Source organism: Schistocerca piceifrons, chromosome X (genome assembly GCF_021461385.2).
Source record: "Schistocerca piceifrons isolate TAMUIC-IGC-003096 chromosome X, iqSchPice1.1, whole genome shotgun sequence".
NCBI classification, from domain to species: domain Eukaryota; kingdom Metazoa; phylum Arthropoda; class Insecta; order Orthoptera; family Acrididae; genus Schistocerca; species Schistocerca piceifrons.
In genome coordinates this window covers 264,762,210-264,785,325 of record NC_060149.1, presented here as the reverse complement: position 1 = coordinate 264,785,325, position 23,116 = coordinate 264,762,210, and the positions used below count along the sequence as shown (strand labels likewise).

General features: G+C 37.0%; 1 protein-coding gene across 1 annotated transcript in view; it reads right to left on the bottom strand.

Annotated features, from left to right (window-relative positions):
* Positions 1-7,855: 7,855 nt before the first annotated feature.
* LOC124722896 (acyl-CoA synthetase short-chain family member 3, mitochondrial) overlaps positions 7,856-23,116 on the bottom strand; it is a 320,410-nt gene continuing 305,149 nt past the window's right edge. Inside the window, exon 14 of the mRNA XM_047248037.1 lies at positions 7,856-8,594. Within this exon, the coding sequence (XP_047103993.1) occupies positions 8,499-8,594 (96 nt within the window). The 3' untranslated portion in view covers positions 7,856-8,498. The remainder of the gene's footprint in view (positions 8,595-23,116) is intronic.

The following is a 23,116-nucleotide window of genomic DNA, read 5'->3' as shown; positions in this document are numbered from 1 at the left end:
CCCACAGTGTGACAAGCTGAGGTGACAATAATGCACTAATAAAAGGTATTTCGCATACTATGTTTCAACAGGTACAGTTCATTTACAACTCTGTTGCATCATGTGTGTTGAAAGTATAGCACTGCTCCTCCCACAGCTAAAAGCACTTGACAGTGGCATCAGCAGTTTCAAGACACTTGTTGTTTATCTAAGAGAAAATCCATAAGTTTCCCTCACATGATCATTCAAAATTTGGAATGCATTCAAAAGAATTTTGCGTGTAATCCACAGAAGGTTTTTTCCCCCATGTCAGCGAAGAGTTAGTGATTCAACTGCTACAAACCTCATGACAGTGATAAACAACAAACTGTTGATTTTTGTGGGTTCATTCTGTAAGAGGAAATGGAAGACAACAATTTTCTTTCATATTTAGAGCTCAGTGATGAAGATACATTCTATTCAAGTGGAAGAGTGAACCACTGCAACATAAAAATATGGGGACCATAGCAGTGATGTACCATAGTTGAGCATCAAAGAGACTCTCCAAAGATTGTACCATTTCACAAAAAAAAAAATTCAGAGCCCATTCTTTTTTGTTAGAAAAGATGGTTACAGGAACCATATGGAGAATGCATAGGACATTGGCCTTTCCCACAGTTGTGAGAACATGATGGGGCACCAACTTACTGCCTAAAACTGAGCTGCTTCAATTACTGACAGGCTGTAAGTGGTGTACAGATTTGGCATTGCACCATTGATACTAAAGCTGCCTGATCTCACAGTATGTGATTTCTGTTTTGTGTTTGTGAAAGCTTCTATGTGTCTTTCCTTGCAACACATTTGGGTTAATCGTGATGTCACATAGTGACAACGGTGAATGCTTTAAATCCAGACATACTTGCAAAAATGTGGGATGAATCTGAAAATTGTCAGGATGTTTGTCATGTTTCTGTTGGAGGACACAGTGTGTATTTCAGAATGTTAAATGAATACTTAGATCCCAAACTTAATTATAAAAAGTATCCAAATTTTGTATGTGAAAATAAAAACTTAAAAGTTAAAATGTACTGTATGTTTGTATCTTCATTCTTGTAGATTTGCTAAATTACATGAATATTTTTGGAACACTTTACAGATAGACATATCAGATGCCTTACCACTACTGCCAAGACCATGCACAGCAGTACTCACGACCTGTTGAACAATATTTTCCCACATAAGCAATTTATTATTTGGTTCCCCATACCTCCCCTCCCCTCCCCTCCCCACCCCCTTTCCCTCAACACACTTTTACCCATATCAGTTCTTGCTACTAATTCTGGCACAGAAATCTTACAGCTGGAGCCCCAAGCAGCAGCATGTGTCACTTTGGCCTTAAATCAGCCAAGGCAGCAGCAATCGCTTCGTCAAAGGATTCCTCATCATAGCCAGTTCTGTGAACGTCAACATTTAGATTTTTCTGTCATCTTCCTTAATCCATATGGTAACAAAGAGGCAGAGATAGTGCTGAAGTTGCTGCTAATTTCCAATCCTTTATGAAAAATGCAGCCAAAATGGAATGTTTCTGCCACAGTGAGCCCAAGCTCATTTTTTACACTTAGCTCTAACTCAGGCTATGCTTTAGATTATAATACTACCTGCCTATGTAGACTATGCCTGGAAAACTGTCATTGTTTCTTCTCAACATAATATCTGTTGTGTTTGTTTTATGTCACACATAAGGAACACTACAGCAGCTAAGAACCTTCACCATATCTAAACTAACATGAAAATCCCTGTGGACTAGAAGCTGAGAATCATATAGTGTTAGATGTGGTTTGCAATGTTCTAGAATTCCTTTCCATTTTTGAGACCTCTTGTTTCCATGCTGATAAATTTATAAACTAATGTATGTAAAAAAATTAACACTTTTGCTAGAAGTTGTTTTTGGAGAGAAGGGCGGGGGGCAGGGGGGGGGTGGGTGTACACTGGCAAATTTCCTATAAAGGTATTAATATGGCCCATGCTTACTTTCCAGAAATTTAGTTCCATGATTTAGAATACTGCAATCCTACAGAAATTCCAAATACCCCAGAATGCTCACATCAGTGACAGAGTCATTGCCACTTAGATGACCGTTGTTGCATAAAAGTTCAGAAAATTATGGAGTATGCATAAATCCATACTTATAGAAAATAGACATAAAAATTAACTGCATGCAGATTTATGTAGTCACAATCTCAAATGAGATGGTAGAGAGTAGCCACAGGAGGAAATTGTCAGCACTGGTTATATGGTATTATGTCCTTCAGTACAGTCCACATTACAGTGTATTTTAATTACACTGGTGTCCAAAGTTAAAGCAACAAATGGAAATGTGGCAAGATGGCATTTATTTTGCCATAAAACAGTTGATAGTAAATTGCTAACAACATAAGGAATACAGACCATAAACAACCACAAAATGCATAATGGTACACAGAAATGTTCTTCATTTTTTTCCAGCTTAATGGTTTTGCACATACATTCTGACAACTGGTTAATGTGACCATCTCTGGCAGCAATACAAACCTGACAATGCTGTGAATGATGTCATCAATGCCATGTTGAGGCAATAAAGCCTATTCTTCCTGCAGAGCTGCTTGTAAGTGTTGGAGACTGGTTAGTGGATGCCGATGTGATGCAAACCATCTGCCTAGTGCATTGCTGACATGCTGTATCGAATTCAAATTGGGAGAGTCAGCAGACCACGCCATGTGTGCAATATCTCCTGCTTCAAAGAAAATGTCAACCACACATGCTTTATGTCAAACATTACTATCCATCAGTACAAGGTCTGGGCCCACAGCATCACACAACAATTGCATATGAGTCCCAAGATCTCATACCCAACAACAGTTAAACCTTACCAATTCATCGGTAGAATTTCATGAAGAGGTGTTCGAGTGATCAACATAATCTCTGCCCACACTATTAGGGATCCTCCTTGACATTGGTCTCTTTCCACAGTGTTTGGGTCCCAGAATCATGTTCCACATTCCCTCCAGATTGAATCCACCGAGAATCATTCTCCAGACCAAATAGGGAGTCATCCGTGGAAGAAAATTGGCCCACTGTTTGACAGTCCAGGTAGCATGTTAATGACTCCACTCTAGGTGTTTCCTTCTGTGAAGATGCAGATCTCCGACAATAAAGGCCACTCTTCTGAAGCCTTCTGTATGCCATTGGCCTTGATATAACATATCCAGTGGATGTTGTGAGGTCAGATGCCAGTTGATGTGCAGTACTAAGGTGGTACCATCGTACTCTTCCAGCAGAATAATGGTCCTCTCTTTCTGATGACACACATGGTCGGCCCTGCCCTGGTCTTTGGGATACAGTTTTGGTCTCTGTAAAGTGTTGCCACATCTGAAAAACAACAGAATGATTCACATTAAGCCATCAGGCCTTATCAGTTTGTGACTGTTTCCATTCCTTCTGTTGCCCTCCACTGCAGAGAGTCTGGTAGGTGTCTTCTCTGTGACATACCACACCATTTGTGACTGTGTACACAGTGATTGTGGATTTGGGACTATCCGGCAAACAATACCCCATTTGACAGGTGCCCTGATGTCATCGTTGGCGTGGTTGTCCGTTGACTGGAACGCCATCTTCTGTGCATGCAGAACACAGTCGTATGAACATCTGTTGATAGTTTGTGTGATATAGGAACCAGCGATTTGTTGCTTTAATTTTGTTTTTGACACCAGTGTACATCTGAGTACAAAAAAGTGCCAGAACACTTGGTCCTTCTCTCACACATGTAATATATAGAGCATTGTGTAGCCTTGGCCAATCACTTTCTTGAACTGTATGTGTAGTTTAAGGATGTATTTAGTACTTAATTGCATAATTATTCATTTGCCCATTAAAAAACATACATGCCATTTCAATGTGGTGTAATGTTTATCAAGGCACAAATGAAGTGAGAACCAGGATCCAAAAGATGGCATATGCAGAAAGACAGAACACATTGTATGTGACTAGCACCACCATACAACCAAAGAGGACAAATTTCAGACGTTATTGATAGTGAAATACTAATTAACAATGTGTGAGTAAGTATCATTAACTCTGTCGCTCTTTTGCTTGTCAATGGTAAGAGAAGGACTCCAAACAGAAATTAAGCAAAAAACCTTAGTCTCTACGGATAAGGTCACTTGCCAGTTTAATCTCTACTTCCTTGTTAACATTATCCCAGTAATTAGAAATGCATGGCAGTTATATGTGTTGTTATATTTCATTGTATGATTAGTAGCTAGGAAATGGTATGTAATTGTAGGTTTTCTTGGCTGTTGTGAGCATGTGAGATTTTTATGCTTTATACACCAGTCTTCCATGGACCTGATGACATGCCACAATTGCAGGGGATATATAGTAGACACCTGCCTTACGTATACTAAGACAATTCTTTGCATACACAAAGTGGGCCCTAATCATAGATGGCATTTGAAAAATACATTTCACATTGTATTTCCTCAGCATACAACCAATCCTGTTGAAAACATAACCTGTGTAAGGCAAAGAAAGCTAGAGACTTATCTCTTAAAAATGATAGCCTATTCACTTGTTGAAATGTTGGTTGTTGTTGAGAATGTTACAGGGTTGCATTCATATAAGATATTTCAACATTTGATGTACTAGTAGAAGCTCAAGTTTAAATGTAAATCCTAAGAGTGCCAATGAAAAGAGTGCATAAAGATACTTAATATAAAGCACATGATGTTTACTTATATTTAATTATTTATTGATGATCTGATGTGAGGGTATTTAAAATTGTCTGTCACAACAAGTTACAAGTTACTCAATGAGGTGACATCTATGTTGGTTTGAGTAGCATTTGGGTGACAGCTTTTTGGCATAGAGTTAGCCATACTGGTTTCATACTTAAATATTTTATGAGTGAGTCTCAGAACATCAGCTTGGAACTTAGATTCTGTTTCCTGTCTGTCATTTTGATGATATAATCTGGTAGTGAGCTGTTAGTTATTAATTTTGAGTGTGAAACACTGATTAGTAGTCAGAACTTACAGTTAATTGTGCTAGTTTTGGTGATAGATTATTAAGAGATTTAAGAACTTCAACATTTTGCTTGTGGATTAAAGGATAATGGGGTGAAAGAGTGAAGTGTATTTTTGAAGACAAACCATTGATCTTTAGTGAATCTGAGGTGCTTTGTTATTTTACATTGACATACCAGTTAAATAATTTATTACATAAGGGAAACTGCTAGCACATTAACTGCCCCGGTTATGTGTCACATGTTCAAATAACATTGCATTTATAGTTGAAACATTTTCCACTGTAGGGTCATTATTCATGAGTTTGACTGTTGTGGGATGAGAATAAATGTTTGATCTAAGCTGTCCATACCTTTTTATTGTTGGGTGTTGTCACTGATACTTCTTGGTCATACTCATTCACTATTATTTATATTTGCAAACTTGCCTGAATTGGGACTGTTTCAACCAAATGAACACTTGGAAAACGTGCAGCATTTTCAGCTAGGACAGCTGGAAGACAAGTACGTAAGAGATGCACTCTCTTACAGTATCAAAAGTTTAAATATGTTTATTCTTACAATGTTTTAGGTAAAATATCACTAAAAGGTTCAACAATACCAATATTATTAGATTAGTAAGAAAAGCAAAATTAATAAGGAAAGTTTTGAAAAGAATTAAACAGGAAGTGATAACTCAGGTTTTAGTTTCTTTATTAGAAATACGTTATTACAGTGAGTGGTGATCAATATTATTTTGAATATCTAATTAATAAGATCCAGATATTGTTAATAATTCATAACTGATGTATGGTAATATTCATGTGAAACCACCAAAAAAAAAAAAAAAAAAAAAAAAAAAAAGTAATGTTTAGTGGCATTTCTATTACTCAACTGCAGTATTAAGATTGTGCGATTTACTATGTAGTACGTATCTGACAAAAGATGATTAACTGAAAGAGTAACAATTTTAAGAAATTCCTCTATGATAAATGAAATGGAAACATGAATGTTTGTTCATGTATGCATCATGTTTCACTAAATCATATCTAACTATAATTCAGGCAAGTTATGTTGGAGAATCTGTGGCAAAGTAGACTGTTCTAGTATTCACTGCAGAATTCTTCTGATATTGAGTATATTAATTCTTTGTTATTTAGTTTTCTAGAATAGGATCTACTCAACCTGATAAGCCAAGCAAACAACAACTTTAACAAATGAAACTGATGCTGAGAATCAATTCAAGGAAGTTGGATCAGATCATGAGACCTGCTACAGGTAGTGGGCAAGAAAGTGTTTTAATAACAGGACAGTACACATCAAGCACACATCTAATTCACATAGCAGGATTGTGTAAAAGAACTACTGTATTTTTTATCATTTATTTTTCTGTAGTATTTCTACATTTTATGCACTTAAACAAGTGTTTATTTACATATGTATAAATTAAACTGGCAACACAAATTTGGAAATTAGACAGTAAACTGCAAACTTTCATAATGTTATTTCCATGTTTCATAGTCATACATTTCTTCAAAGTGTCAGCTAGCATGAGAATAAACACTGAATGATCAGAATAGTTAATTACTATTTTATGGACTTTACAAGCCAAATGACAACTTTTCTTCAAAACTACAGATATAACCAATATAACCTACACAATGTTGTGAGAGGAATTATATTAGTCACCTTTAGTTCAAAGTATTATACAAAGATACTCAATTTACATAGACAAAACAAAAAAGGTTAATGTGATCTCCTTAGCTGGATGGCAAATAGTTAAACATAACAAAACTTGTTTAGAATCTAAGCTGAAAATTGATTTTTATACATTAATTTACCTTAAAGTAATGATTATGTTACTTAAGTGTACATTAATTTTAAATACCTTGAAAATAAAAGCTAGAAACTCATTCTCCTCACAAAACACAACTTGAGAAAAGTTTTGAACTAAATACTGTTTGTAGTGTCCCACTCAATGTAGTTTCTCTTGTGAAATTTATCAACACATATTCCATGTTGTTAGGAAATATATTTTGTGAGTAATTGTGAGCAAACAACATTAATAACTACTGCTGGTTTTACTTCAACAATATCTTACTTATTCATAGCATTCAATCCACTTCTATGAAAAATATCCAAGATTTCTAATTCCAAGATATTATATGGTTAATGTCAGATTTTCTTCTAACTATGAGGAAAAAAATGTTCAGATACTGAGTTTCCCTAAATAACATTCATGTGACAAACATAAATGTCATGTGTGTTCTTAATTTCTTTTCTTCTATGAAAGAGTGACATGGTTTGTACAGTTTGTTAATGTGCCACATGAGCAATCAAATAATGCTTCTAAAATTTAGTTAGTGCTGTATGATGAGAAATGGAATACAATGCAGAACTTACTTTGTTATTTTATAACAACCAAATAATAAATTCTATTAACTGTTTCAAATGTAATATGAAATTGACACAAAAAGTAGAGCAGGGCACATTTTCACTTGGATAAATCTCAGAAAGACAACATTTGCAGTAAGGAATGTTTGTCATATGAATCAGTAATGTGAAACTAAGAGAATGATGACAAGGCAATGCATCTCCATGTGCCTAAATTTCGTTTATGTACTACTATGGAAATAAAGTAGATATCATTCAGAAAAAGATTTCAGTGGAATTTGAAGTGAGTATGTCTTCAAAATGATATAGCACTGTCTTACATCTACATCAAGAAATAAAATGACTCACTTGGATTGATGCAACAAGCACAATCTTTCAGACATAATACTGGAAAAACTGTAGACATGCTTTATCATTAAGTATATAATGAGAGAATGCTATATATTACATAAAGCATCTGAAGAAAATGAAGCAATTACACATTTTCATGACTGGATAATTATGGGACCTGATATATGATTGTGTCATATTGGCAGACTAAATGTTCATGTCAAGGGACCAACGAATGTATAATTTTTCTCCAACTTTTCTGCACATCATAATTTTTTTCTGGTACTGCATATAATTGTCAATGTAAAAGCAGTAATTCCAACTTTATAATAAACCTATCAAATGAGAGAATGTGTTACTTGTACATCATACCTTGTTTCTGTGGCTAATTTTGTTAGTTAGTGTGGCACTTTAGAGTTCCACAGCCCCTTTTGGTGAACATTTGTCATTACATGTGAATGTATTAAACACAAGAATGTCTACAAGGTTTGTACTTTTAAAGAAGTCTCTTAGTAATTTCATCAAACATTAGGTATATTCTGTTCACATAAGGTAGAAAGTAATGACTGATCTAAATTAAATGTCTACTTGTTTTTACTTTCTGCTTCATCTTCATTACTATCTGAATAATTCACTACAGCATATCTATAATTTTTAGGTTGTAGAGATACATTTGCCATGTAACTTCTAACTAGTGTATGTTTCCAAGAGACTTCTAAGTGTTTTTCTAAATTTCTTTTTGGTTATACCTTCTTCTGCATCAACAAGAGAAATGTATTCACTGAGGATCAGGAGCTGTTTTGGCGTAACCTAGGGTCTGTAATGCTCTTTTGATATCTTTGTACACAGTTGGGTCCTCAATTGTACCTGGTATCTGTAAAGAAAGAAAATAATCATATTCATAATGAGCAAAAATTCTTTTGAATCTGAAATATCAGTAAATTAGTGGACAATATTATGAACAGGACAGATTGCTACTCTCCATATAGGGGAGATGCAGAGTTGTGGACAGGCACAACAAAAAGAATGCCAAAAACGTGAGCTTTTGGCTAAAAAGCTTTCTTCCAAAGTTGACAACACACACACACACACACACACACACACACACACACACACACACCACCAGCACCACCACCACCACCAACACCAACTTATAAAACATTTTGGGGGGTGGGGCATACTGGGAGTCTTGCCCTGGGAAATTTACTAAATTTTGCATCTACATCTACATATACACTCCACCAGACACCAAGCGGTGTGTGGCAGAGGGCACAATCTGTGCCACAGATCGCGCAAGGGAAAAACGACTGTCTGAATACCTCAGTACGAGCTCTAATTTTCTGTATCTTTGAATGGTGATCATTGTATGATTTTAAAATTGGTGGTAATAATATATGCTCCACACCCTTATCGAAGACCAATTTTTGGAATTTAGTGAGCAGCCCCTTCTGTTTAGAGCGTCATCTATCTGCAAGTGTGTCCCACTTCAAACTTTCTATGAGATTTGTAATGCTCTCACGATGGCTAAATCTACCAATCACAAATCTTAATGCTCTTTTTTGGACCTTCTCAATCTCTTGAATCAGACCCAACTGATAAGGGTCCCATGCAGACGAACAATACTCTAAGACTGGACCATATTGTAAGCAATTTCCTTTGTTGTAGGACTGCTTTGCTTCAGGATTCTATCACCAAACTGCAATCTAGAGTTCACATTGCCTGTTACGTGTGTAATCTGATCATTCCATTTGAGATCATTTCAAATTATCACACCCAAATACCTGACAGATGTTAACGCTTCCAAAGAATGGGCAATTATTTTGTACTCGTACATTAATGGAGATTTTCACCTTGTTATACACAGTAGGTCACACTTGCTTATATTGAGAGATAACTGCCAGTCATACAATACACATTTATTTTCTGCAAATCCTCATTGATTTGTTCACAACTTTCGTGTGATACTACTTTTCTGTAGACAACAGCATCATCGGCAAACAGTCTAATGCCACTGTCATACCATCAATCAGATTGTTTGTGTAAATTGTAAAAAGCAGCAGACCTATTACGCTGCCCTGGGGCACACCTGAAGTTATGCTTGTTTCTGTTGAGTCACCCCATTCAGCACGACATACTGCTCTCTCTCTGTTAGAAAACTTTTTATCCAACCGCATATGTCATTGGATAGACCGTAAGCGCACGCTTTTTGGAGCAAGCGACAATGCAGAACTGAGTCAAATGCCATTCGAAAGTCTAGAAATATGGCATTAACCTGGGAGCCAGTATCTACGGCCTGCTGTATACCAAGCAGAAAGAGGGCCCGCTGTGTCTCACATGACCGCTGTTTCCTAAAACCATGCTGGTTTCTGCAGATGAGCTTCTCAGAGTCTACAAAGGTCATTATGTCTGAATACAAAATGTGTTCCATGATTCTACAACAAATCAGTGTCAATGAAATTGGCTGGTAATTATGTGCATCTGATTTTCTCCCCTTTTTATAGATTGCTATGACCTGGGCCTTGTTCCAGTCCTGTGGAACTTTCCACTGTTCCAATGATCTCTGATAGATGATTGATAAGAATGGCGCTATATTTGTATCATAGTCAACATATAATCTTACGGGGAACTGTCTGGGCCAGATGCCTTCCTGGCGTCTAAGGATCTTAACTGCTTTAACTGTTTTAGATGAAAAATAGTGAGTTTTAAAGTTTTTTAAGCATTTTAGAGTCATATGATCAATATTAGAATTCTGAAAACTGGACTCTCAGTAACTCGACACTCGACAAGGCTGACACATTTTTTGTGTTTGGAAAAAGAAACAAAACATAAACACGCACGGTATTTTTGTAAAAAGCTAATTTAATTTACAGTAATAATCATGCTCATAGACTATTACAGAGCAGTGAATATATAGCTCTGAAAAGACTGAAATTATATTTAAATAAATCCTAAACTATCATTAAAAGAATAAAATATAAAATATTGCTCTCACACAGTAACAGCACTTTGATTAATAAGTGAAATAGCTAATTTCACCTTACTTTGAATAAGGCTCAGGGTTCATTAAATAAAAAAAAAAATATTTCCAAAGTTAATGCTTTAATACAGTTAATAAAGTTAATACTGTATGCCTAATACTTTCAGTCAAAAAATATGTAATAGTGGGTTTTAATTGGATCTTACACCCTAAAAATATTTAGGTACTTGAAAATAACTAATACAGTACTATAGTAATATAGTAATACAGTACTAAACTAGTGCCAATATTTTGAAACTGAAAATTTGACATTGTGTATGTATTTAATTCTCTGTTTTATAAAGATTTTTAATATTGCTCCAAATGCCATTATTAGGGTTAGAGTGTCTTTAGAAAAGTGCAAATGTCAACCGTCTGAATGGATTACTGAATATGAAGTCATTGATGACTGGTCAGATATCCAATTCATCCAAAACATCTCAATGGGCACGAAGAACAGCCAAGTTGTTCAATCGCTTCTGTCCCATTGTTGATCGGAGATATGACTTCAGACATCTAAGGGCACTAAATGACTGTTCTGCTGTGATTGGAACTACTTGGAGAAACTTAATGCGTTTCCCTACTTTGTATAACATTTCTCCAACTACAGAATCTTGTGTAATGTACTTTCTTATATCACGCATGTTTTTTTAAGACCAGTTATTTTTTATTAGTGGTATCGGCTAACTTATTCAAGTGTAAGTGCAGTCTCTCAACGTCTAGGTCATTTTTGAACAACTCAGTTGGTTTATCCAAATTTTTTTCACCTCTGTTTACTAAAAGCTAGCACTCTTGTTCAACTGCAATGAGCTGTGTGAGTCCAGTTGAAGCAAACTGCTCAGTAGTGCAAGATTGCATCGTTTCACAAACTTCAATGTAAATAGCTTTGTAGTATTCCTTTGGGGTTTTGAAAGTGTGCAGTGAGCTGGCTTCATTGTTTTCATACTTATTTGGTATACTTTGATTCCAAGGAAGCGAAGGATGATCAACTTGTGAATGTTTTTCTTTCAAACACAATTCCCAAAGGCATTCAAAACTATCACACCTTTAATTCAATATACAAATCAAGCCCTCATATATTTTTTCCAGATCAGCAACACTTAGTTGAGGACATTGAATTTTTTCATTGACATCCTCTACTGGGTTCACTGCATGGCAATAAAGACATAAAAAGAAATAAGTCTTAAATTGTAACATTGACTCAAGGTAGCCTGCACATTTGTAACCTGCCGCTGTTTTGTCCTCTGCAGAAAATGCTTCAAAAAACTCTATAAGTTCTTGAAAGTTTTTCAGTATTCTCAAGATACTAGAAGCTTGCATAGTCCATGGAGTCGGGCAATGGGGTCACAGGCCAGCTTGGTTGTTGGTGCTCTCACAGCGTATGCTTCTGAAAAGTCCCATCCTTTTGTTGGATCCCCTTACAGTGTTTATTAAGTCCTTGGCTAAAGCCATAATATCCCTCATAGATGTAAGATGGCGGAGACTGTCTACAACTGTCAAGTCTAAATTGTGAGCAGTGCAGTGCACATAATGCGCTTTTGTTGTATATCCAAAACTAACTTTTTTTAGTCCTTAGAAATTACCTCTCATCTTTGAGGCACCATCATAGCACTGTCATCTTAAGTTATCCACTGAAAAATCAAGATGAGCAAAAACGTCTTTTAAAATACTAAACAGAGTTTGTGATTCAGTGTTGTGGGTCTCGTATTAGCCAATAAAGTCTTTGTTGATGATTAAGGAATCATCAACAGTACAAATACAAAATGACACTTGCTTGTCAATTGAAGAATCACTTGTTTTGTCAACCATAATAGAAAAATGTTCAGTCTTCTTGATTGAAGCCAATACCTTTCTCAACACAGACTTTCCTAGTACATAAATGATCTCATTTTGAATATTGTGTGGTGTCCACTTATACTCCAAATGCCCTAACCAATCTTTAAACTCAGGTATGTCATTCTTTTGGAGTTCCAACAAGTGAAAAGAATTTCAGTTTACATCTATGTGCCCTCTAATTGCTAGTCCTTGTCAGCATAGAAATTGCATGGTGGCTCTTGTCTCAAGAGCTAAATAGCCTTTCTTCATCTAACTGTTCATTCAATTCATCTAACTGTTGATTCAATTGGGAGGCCACACTTTGGTTAGTGATAGAATTTAGTTTCAGAACACCTTCTTTATGCGTAAATGTATTTTCATGAAGACAGAATTTTTCTAAAGCTTTTTTCCAGTTTTTTGAAGAAAATAGTAATAGATTTTTAGCATCTGCCTCTTTGCAGGTTTTGCAAAAAACTTTTTTGGTAGATGATTCATATTCTAGCCATGTATATTTGATCAACCAAGACTTCTGAAATGATCTTCCCTTACCAGATTTTCCAGGTTTCAGCTGTGAATGGTTCTTGCCCAAAGATGACGAAGCAATTGATGACACAATAACTGTTGGAAGTTGACTTGCAGTATCATCAATTTCCAAGTGTGCCTTTTTGGTAACAAATTTATCCATTGCAAACTTAATTCACAATTAATAAGAGACTAAAGTAAACTAATAAAATATAGTCATATAAAATGGCTCACTAGACACTAAAGTCAGAACAATAAACACGTCTGCAGCATGCACTAATGAAACTATCCACACTGAATGACTGCGACAGCAGGATGGGCTTTATATAGCTGCAGCATCATAATGTCTTGAAGTGTCAAGGCAATGTTGGCAGAGGGTTCAAGGCTCTTCTGTTCCAGTCCTTTTGATGTCTCTGTGGCTGCAGCACTGGCCCGCTGGTGCCAGACTATACCCAAAGGTTCGCATACCGGGAAAAATTCTAAGTGTGGCCCCGTAGCAGTGAAACACTATCATCATTCACACCACTCGTTTTCAGTTAACCTGCTTGCTACTGTAATAATTATTTGTTTTAACTAATTACTGAATGTATTTTAAAAGGTAACTATCAACAAACAAGGAAAATAAAAAATTACAACATACAATTTTTTTAAATTATTGGGGGGGCTCGCCCCCCCCCTCCCCCCCCCCCCCCCCCCAAACAAATTTTTGAGGGGGTTTGGGACCCTGCAGGCCCCATGAAGTTGGCGCCTGTGCACACATTCACACAAGCGTGTGTGACTTGTGTGAATGCGTATGTATTACCTACTTTGGAAGAAGGCCTTTTGGCCGAAAGCTCACATGTTCGGCAGTCTTTTTGTTATGCCTGTGTGAAACCCAGCATCGTCTCTATATGGTGAGCAACAATCTGTCCTTTTCATAATATTGTTGAAAATATTCCAGTTTTGTCAAGTAATCATATCAATAAAAAATTTTTAGTTTGCTTCCTTTATACAGTAAATTAACAGTACAACATACATTTCGCAGTTGCACTACTACATTCCAAATTCATGACAAGGATGCATTCAGTTTTGACTGACAAAAAAATTAAGCACACAGGAAGAGTTATGCAAAGTAGACATAGTCTCATACATGTTCTTGCAAGCAGCAGGACTGTAAAATGATTACAGTTTCAATGATCTGTGACTGATAGATTGCCTCTGCAAGTGCTTTAGCATTGCCACTGTGTGGAAATGTTATCAGGCATGACAGGATATACAGTGGGTGTGTGCTGTGTCAGATGCACTGGTCGCTACCTACACCAAAGTCAAGCTTGAAGTGGGATTTTCATTCACTGCTAACCAGATGCAGATGATCTATAATGCAGAACTAACAGTGGACTTTGACCATGGGTCATATCCCTAACTTAACTTTTGCTTGTGAAGGAAATGTTCAACAGCATGTGGAGATCATCAACACTTGTTTACCACACACACACACACACACACACACACACACACACACACACACACACACACACAGAGACAGTACAGACCCATATTGAGTCAGCTATTTGCAGCAATATGCTCCATGCCTTCATCTTTCCATAGTCTATTTAATTGTAGGAGAAAAAACCGTGACTAGTTTATTTGGATCCTGAGCCATGGTTATGACTTCAACACTGTATGGTGGTGGGGGAAACCTCAGCAAGGTTGTCCACAATTGGGGTCAGGTGGCTGGGATCTCAGGTTTAAAGCATAGAGTCCATCAAATAACCAAGATCTTGATGACTCCAATACCTTTATTTAGTACTGTATATGATATAAGATCAGGCTAGAAGAAGACTATCCATGTACTGCAAGATGTTTAAGGGTCCATTTTTCAGACTGACACCACTCTAATGCATGGGACAGAATTACTTGTTGCCTTTGGACATATGAATGGGCATATTTATGAGTCATGAGCTAGCCAGCTGGTGATGGTTTGTTACTCCCGGCAGCAGTCATGAAGACTCAGCTGATAGTGCCTGATAGCTATGTGGGGTAGCCGCAAGTGTGATGAGTGATGAAATAGTGTTAAGATGGCAAATACCAACAGAGCTTCCAGATTTGCTGTACTTTTTGGAAGCGAGTGACCGGCCATTGGATAGACCACTGTGTATTCTTCCCATTTCTGTAACTAGAGTAAGTAAATAAGGTATGTTAGGAATAATATACATATGATCTGGCTGCAACATGAACTACATAAACTTCTTCCACACTTCTCAAAATTACAATGACATAGATGGAAAGTGTTATACCATGAATGCCTTAAACAGATTATACCAAACTACTGTCCCTGTATTTCCATGCTTGGGGACATCACGATTACAATTTCATCATTATGTGAGCTAATTTTCAGTACAAAAATAAGTCCTTGTTACAGATGAAGTATGGTGTGAGTATATGACAGCTGTTGGGTGTGTCCAACTCTACTGGATCATTTCATATGGAGATCACAAAACAGTACAGCATTCCCAGAGGACATGCACGTGCAGCTTATGGCCATCTTTCAGACTTTGAGAAAGGTCAACTCATTGGCATGACTGCATGAGGGACAGGGCAGCATCGTACTAACAGACTGCACATCAACAACTTTATGAAAAGGATAGACAGCTATTCAGCATAAAGGTGACTCGTTGAATTGCAAACAGGCACAATGAAAAGACTGTTACACACTGAGATTTCAGTGTATGCCTTCTTTTGCCTTCTTCAGAAAACACACACACACACACACACACACACACACACACACACACACATATGCACATGCACGCGTGTGCGTGTCATTTACCAATAATATCATACCACAGACAACAAAGACTTACATGCTGTAGAGCCAGAGGTGGCTGAGACATTGAGTGACATTATGTGGTGTTCAGTGATGAGTCTCTCTTCTGTTTGTTATGATCTGGTTGATGCCAACATGTCTGTAGATGTCCCAGTGATAGGACACATGAAATAGCAGTTCCTGAGACCCATACCTCTCTAGCTCCTGGAACCATGGTGTGGAGGGCTATTGCATATGACAGCCAGACTAATTTGGTCATTGTTGAAGGGAGGCTGAATTCTCACCAGTAAGTGGCAAGAATGGTAAATCCTCTTGTCATAAACTTCATGACTGTGGTACCAAATATCAAATTCCAGCAGAAAAATGCAAGATCCCACACCAAAGTTCACACCACAAGCTCCTTGAGAACTATATGGCCAATGATTCACCTGCCCAACTCCTGATTTGTCACCCATGGGGCATGGCTGGGATGTGATGGAAAGATGTCTACAGTTATACCAGCCTCAAACCAGCAATCTTCACTAACTGACACAGTGTGTGGTGCAGGTGTGGCATGATATTCAGAAGCTGTCTGCTTCACTGCCACATTGAATACAAGGAATTTTCATGCCCATATGGGTCATAACTCATAATAATGTTGATGAACTTCAGTTATGATTGGAATGAAATTTTAATCATTTAATACCTGTTACATGATGAATCTCTTTACAAAATTAGATAAATATTGGACTGGTGCTTCACTTTCCATTTCCATCATTGTATTTTTTCTCTGTTTTGATGTACTTTAAACTGAAAATCTCATTCATCAGACATGATTTGCATTTATAACAGTACTTATTCCATAAACATGGTGAGAAGATTCTTGTTCTTTTGATCATTATAGATTGTAAAATGCTTTTGCATGGGATAGTTCTCATCAGAAGAATACATGAAAGGGCAGACACATTATTCTGAGTGTAAAATGAGAACATCCACAGTGAAATTTTCTAAGTTGCAAATAATATAATGTTTCAAAACAAGTAAGTGTGGTGTGCAATGATATATTGAATTTGACCAGAGAAACAGGCTCCAAAAGTTCTACTGGAGTCTCTGCTGAAAATCATTTGTCACCAGAACATTTAAAAAGGGTCACAATTTCCAGACTACATCATTCTTAATCAGAGATGTCTTTCAGTCTATATTACTCAAAACCTTGGAAATTGTTATCAACTCATACTAATTACAGCCTGGCCAGTGAGGATGTTGTTTAAATAAAAGCTAATCATGTCTGATGAATGAGCCTTTCAGTTTGTGGTATTGTAAGGCAGGAAAAAGGGGGAAAAAAAGTAAAGTAGGAATCAAGGTTGGCCTTTGTGGAGGGTAGAATAGAGGTCTTAGAGTGATTTAGGATATAACTATTAATTTCACTGTTATATGAGTTTCTCATAACAAACTTTGGTATCCATAGTGATAGGTGGAGGTACATTTCAAGTTTGGAAAGGCAACAGGGATTATGAGTTACATTTCCATCATGGATGTGAAGGTCATTGGCAGTTTTAAACTTCTGGAGGTGTGTTTCAATTCAGTGAAGGGATGTATGATTTTCCTGTGACAGCTTATTAACTGATGAATGCCTTAAACCATCAAAAAACTGGCCAGTAGACTCGGCAAGGGTTGTTAAAGTGAGAATCAGCTGTATTTTTTGCAAGCATAGGCTTCAGCAGCCATTTTCAATGCCAATAAAATTGTTCTGGGTCTGTGACCACATTGCCAATATGTAAAACTACCAATGTTTCATGCAATATTGCAACTTAGCAAAAATAAAAATTAAAAGCACCCTGAGGAATGCCACCTACAATAGTGGCCAAAAAGCTGGAAGTTTTACACAATGACCATACAGTCACAGGACCAGAAGAATTTTATTGACTGCAGTCAGCTATATTGTTTGCATTTGAATAAACATGTTTCAATGTATGTGACTGTTGGAGCACTGTTTCTTTGGACTGGATCCTGGGAATATGTTTCTTTGCAGAGATTTCTGATAACGTTGCACAATGATAGTTGTAGGTTAGTGATCAGATTTAGTTATATATTTCAATGCAGTCTGCTTACAACAGAGCTGATAGCTATATAGACTGTAGCATGATTGCATGCATCATCTTGCCAGGATTGTACTGATGACAGTAGCAGATCTTCTCCACCATGACCTCAAGCTATCAAAGTAGAGGTAAAAAGGCAGTGCCTGATTTGTGATGGTACACACCAGTGCTCCCCATTAGCACCTCTGACAAAAAGGATTAGTAGTGCCTATTTTGTAATGTGGTGTGATTGAACCTTATTTTTTACCCATACAAATGTTGTATTCACACTTTTAAAATTCTCAGAAAAGCATTAAAATAAAGTTTTAAGAAATCTAAATTTGAAACACCCCCTCTCCAAGAAGGTCACACCACCAGTTTCTTTTCTTTTTCTTTTTTTTTTTTACAAATCAAGCACTGGAAAAATGTATTTATTCTTCAAAACAGAAAATCTTTAACAAGGATATCAATGACACAAAGTTTGAGTTTTTTCTCATTTTGCAACAAATCGAAAGGGGAAAGTACACAGAAACTATGAACTCACTTGTGTACTAAATTTTTAAACTATTTCATTGTCACATAGTCTAAACCCACTGGACTACCAATTTTCAACTTCTTATCAAGCTCTATCACAGTGATAAAATGTGAGGTTGTAGTCGACACCTGTTTTTTGTTCTGTTTGTTGCTCTATTTATGTGATTACCAATTTTCTTTTAAGCCAGAGCTGAAGAGCAATAGCATCAGGAAAGAGGTTAACATGCCAAAGAACTATCTTTTAGTTGTTATTAAAGGGTCTTTACAATAGTCATTGAGCTTTTTGTCTGGTTTTGGACACATCAACTTCTTCAAGTGTTATGATCAAATGATTTTATTCATGTTCTACCACTGATAATGCTGTTGTCAGTGTGAAGCCTTTCTGGTTTGTCTCTTCACAAAATGCATTCAATGATATGTATTCAGATATAGGAACAGACACTTGTGTTCAGGAATATAATTTATACAACACCAAAGAAAGGGGAAATGTGGGATTTTGCCTCTGTAACTGAGTGGTCACCATGTCTAGCTGTCAAGCAGAGGATTGAGTTTGAGTTCCCAGTACTACCTTGGATTTTGTTTAGTGGGAGGGCTGTGTAAAGGGAAAAAGTTATAATGGTGCTTGGAGCCAGTGACAGAGTCCCAGGATAGTAATAAGTCTATGTTGGAATCAGCCAGCCCTGGTCAGCAGCCCATGTGCTGGGCGGATCTATACTTCTTCCACATCACAGCCTTCCTAATGCCAGGCTGGTCACCGGGAGGTAATACAGCATGATCTACTGCTGGTTTTGACAGCCACTCATTGCCTTCATTTCAGGTGATTGAGCACGACACACAAACACCTCAACTCCCATACAGTCAGCGGGCAGCAGCAGCATTTAAGCCTGTCAGAACCAGCCTGTCATCATTCAATGAGATGACCAATATGATGCACACTCTGTGTCAAATGGAATCCTCACCATCACAATGCCATCACTGGGCTGTGAATGAGGGGCTTCTGCCCATCTGCCCATCCCTGGTGGTCAACAGTCCAGCAGCTGCCTGGGTCCAGATTTTGACTCTACAAAATACAAGCACCATGCTGCTGTGATGCTGCAACCTGCAGCAATCTACAAGATGTTGCCACGTCGACCTGCACCATGCTGAAGCTGAGTCACACGAAGTGTCTAGGTTGTTGTCATTGAGCCAGCACCTCTGTTTAAACAGGTCATGTCCAGGCATCTCCGGCTGTTCTTATGCTTGGGGCTACAATGCCAGAATATAAAATGAGGATTGAAACAAACTCAAATCACTAAACAGATTGGATGGATTAATTAAACACCTAATTGTGCTCATCCTCATGCATGTTATAGCCACTTCTTACCAGTATGTGGTGGAACTAACAAGGGAACATTCCCAAGCATCAATCAATGATCTTGATGAAACTTGGCAGTTGTGTAGAGGGTGCAAAATAATGCAATACATACTTTTTGTTTGTGTCCAATTTCGCTTTTAAGGAGGTAAAACATGTACCAAAAGGTAATTTGGCATTTTGGATTTGGAGAGAGTATCTTCAAAACAATTATATATAAAAAATGATTCTCATATAATATTTAATATGTATTAATGTTCTTGGAAACTGCATAATAGAATTTTGTAATAATTTGAAATTTTGCAAAATGCTCCCCCCTACCCCCACCATTAATTAATTTTGAAAAGTGGAAACTTTTGTTACACAATAGACTAAAGAAACTTTGAAGCTACATTCATCCATATGTAATAAAGCTGATTCATGAAATACTATTTTTGGAAAATAAGCTGTACACAATGTGTTGTTGGAGTATTTTCTACATACCTAATGAAAATATCTAAACATTCATTATTAGTCTAGTTATTTATTTTAGTAATATTTGTTTCATGTTTTAAATTCTTTTTTTTCTGATTTTTTAGTTTACCATGTCACATATGTGTATTTTGTTAACTGGAAATAATAAGTAACTCATTAAAGATACAAAATCATTACAGTAATGGTAATATGCAACTAAATGCTTAAAACATGTTTTCTTTCACCATGCACATAAAATTAATGAAATTTCTTAATGTAATATACACAACTGAGAACACACTATAAAACTAAATTCAGCAGGATTTCAAATTGTCATGGGTGATCCTCTAAATATCCTGATTTGTATCAGGCATATTTCAGTATGTTGATGAAGAAGTACCTCGTCCTCAGGTACAATGCTCTATATGATTCTTTCACACTGGCAGACATAAGCATCTAATAATAATACAGATTTTTCTCCCATGCTGGGGAAGAACACATCTTTCAGATATCTTTTGACCTGGTCAGACTTTTATTTATCAGGTTTTGGTGCTGTCACGAGGACATTTGGGGCTTCAAAAGCAGATTCTATAACTCTTGGTCCAAAATCACCACTATTTTCTTATAAAATTATGAAAAGGCTGGTGGTCAGTGTGAAAAAACCATTTTGACCATCATACCTGAAGACAAGCAACTTGTTCATTAGGTGATTGCAAAGGACTCAGCAGAACAGGTACAGACTTGCTACATATACAGCTTTTAATACTGGAAGAACTTTGTGAGAAGATTTTTAGATCTAGTTCTGTTTGATGTCAATCACCACTTAATACACAACATAATTAAGTTGCAGTCATTAGAACACAATGAATTCTTTTTGCCACAGCTTTCCAGTGTGCTGAAATGTGCCTGATATGAATCAGAATATATAAAGGATCACCTGCAAACATTTGAAATCCTGCTGAATTTTGATTTATATTGTGTTCTCTGTTATGTACATTTTGTGAAGAAATTTTGTTCATTTTATGTGCATGGTGTAATAAAACATTGTGTTATAAGCATTTATTACAGATCATCATTATTGTACTGATTTTGTATCATAATAACAAGTTACTTATTGAAACTTCCTGGCAGATTAAAACTGTGTGCCGACCGAGACTTGAACTCGGGACCTTGCCTTTCGCGGGCAAGTGCTCTACCATCTGAGCTACCGAGGCACAACTCACGCCCGGCCCTAACAGCTTTACCTCTGCCAGTATCTCGTCTCCTACCTTCCAAACTTTACAGAAGCTCTCCTGCATACCTTGCAGAACTAGCACTCCTGAAAGAAAGGATATAGCAGAGACATGGCTTAGCCACAGCCTGGGGGATGTTTCCAGAATGAGATTTTCACTCTGCAGCAGAGTGTGCGCTGGTATGAAACTTCCTGGCAGATTAAAACTGTGTGCCGACCGAGACTCGAACTTGGGACCTTGCCTTTCGCGGGCAAGTGCTCTACCATCTGAGCTACTGAAGCACGACTCACGCCCGGCCCTAACAGCTTTACCTCTGCCAGTATCTCATCTCCTACCTTCCAAACCTTACAGAAGCTCTCCTGCATAACTTGCAGAACTAGCACTCCTGAAAGAAAGGATATAGCGGAGACATGGCTTAGCCACAGCCTGGGGGATGTTTCCAGAATGAGATTTTCACTCTGCAGAGGTAAAGCTGTTAGGGCCGGGTGTGAGTCGTGCTTCGGTAGCTCAGATGGTAGAGCACTTGCCCGCGAAAGGCAAGATCCCGAGTTCGAGTCTCGGTCCGCACACAGTTTTAATCTGCCAGGAAGTTTCATATCAGCACACACTCCGCTGCAGAGTGAAAATCTCATTCTGGAAACATCCCCCAGGCTGTGGCTAAGCCATGTCTCCGCTATATCCTTTCTTTCAGGAGTGCTAGTTCTGCAAGGTATGCAGGAGAGCTTCTGTAAAGTTTGGAAGGTAGGAGACGAGATACTGGCAGAGGTAAAGCTGTTAGGGCCGGGCGTGAGTCGTGCTTTGGTAGCTCAGATGGTAGAGCACTTGCTCGCGAAAGGCAAGGTCCCAAGTTCGAGTCTCGGTCGGCACACAGTTTTAATCTGCCAGGAAGTTTCATATCAGCGCACACTCCGCTGCAGAGTGAAAATCTCATTCTGGAAGTTACTTATTATTTTCAATAATAAAATACACATGCATGAAACAGTAAACTAAAACAATTAAAATGTAAAATAACAATTTAAAACATAAACAGCATAAGTAAATAACTAGACTAATAATGAATGTTTAAATATCTTCATTAGGTATGTTGAAAATACTCTGACAGAACATTTTGTACGGTATATTTTCCAAAAATTGTATTTCAGAAACAGGCTTTATTACAGAAGGCTGTATGTAGCATCAAAGCTTCTTTAATTTATGTTTTAACAAAAGTTTTCACTTTTCAGAATTAATTAATATTACACCATTAATTAATTTTGAAAAGTGAAAACTTTTGTTAAAACATAAATTTAAAAAGCTTTGATGCTACATACAGCCTTCTGTAATAAAACCTGTTTCTGAAATACTATTTTTGGAAAATATACCGTACAAAATGTTCTGTCAGAGTATTTTCAACATACCTAATGAAGATATTTAAACATTCATTATTAGTGTAGTTATTTACTTTGGTGGTGGGGTATTTTTCAAAATTTGATTATACAGTTTGCGAGAATGTTAATCATATGTCAACTTTTATATGAGAAAAAGTTTTTATATATCACCATTTTGAATACAGTCCCTCCAAACCTGATATACCAAATTACCTTTCTGGATGTATTTTACCCTTGAAAGTG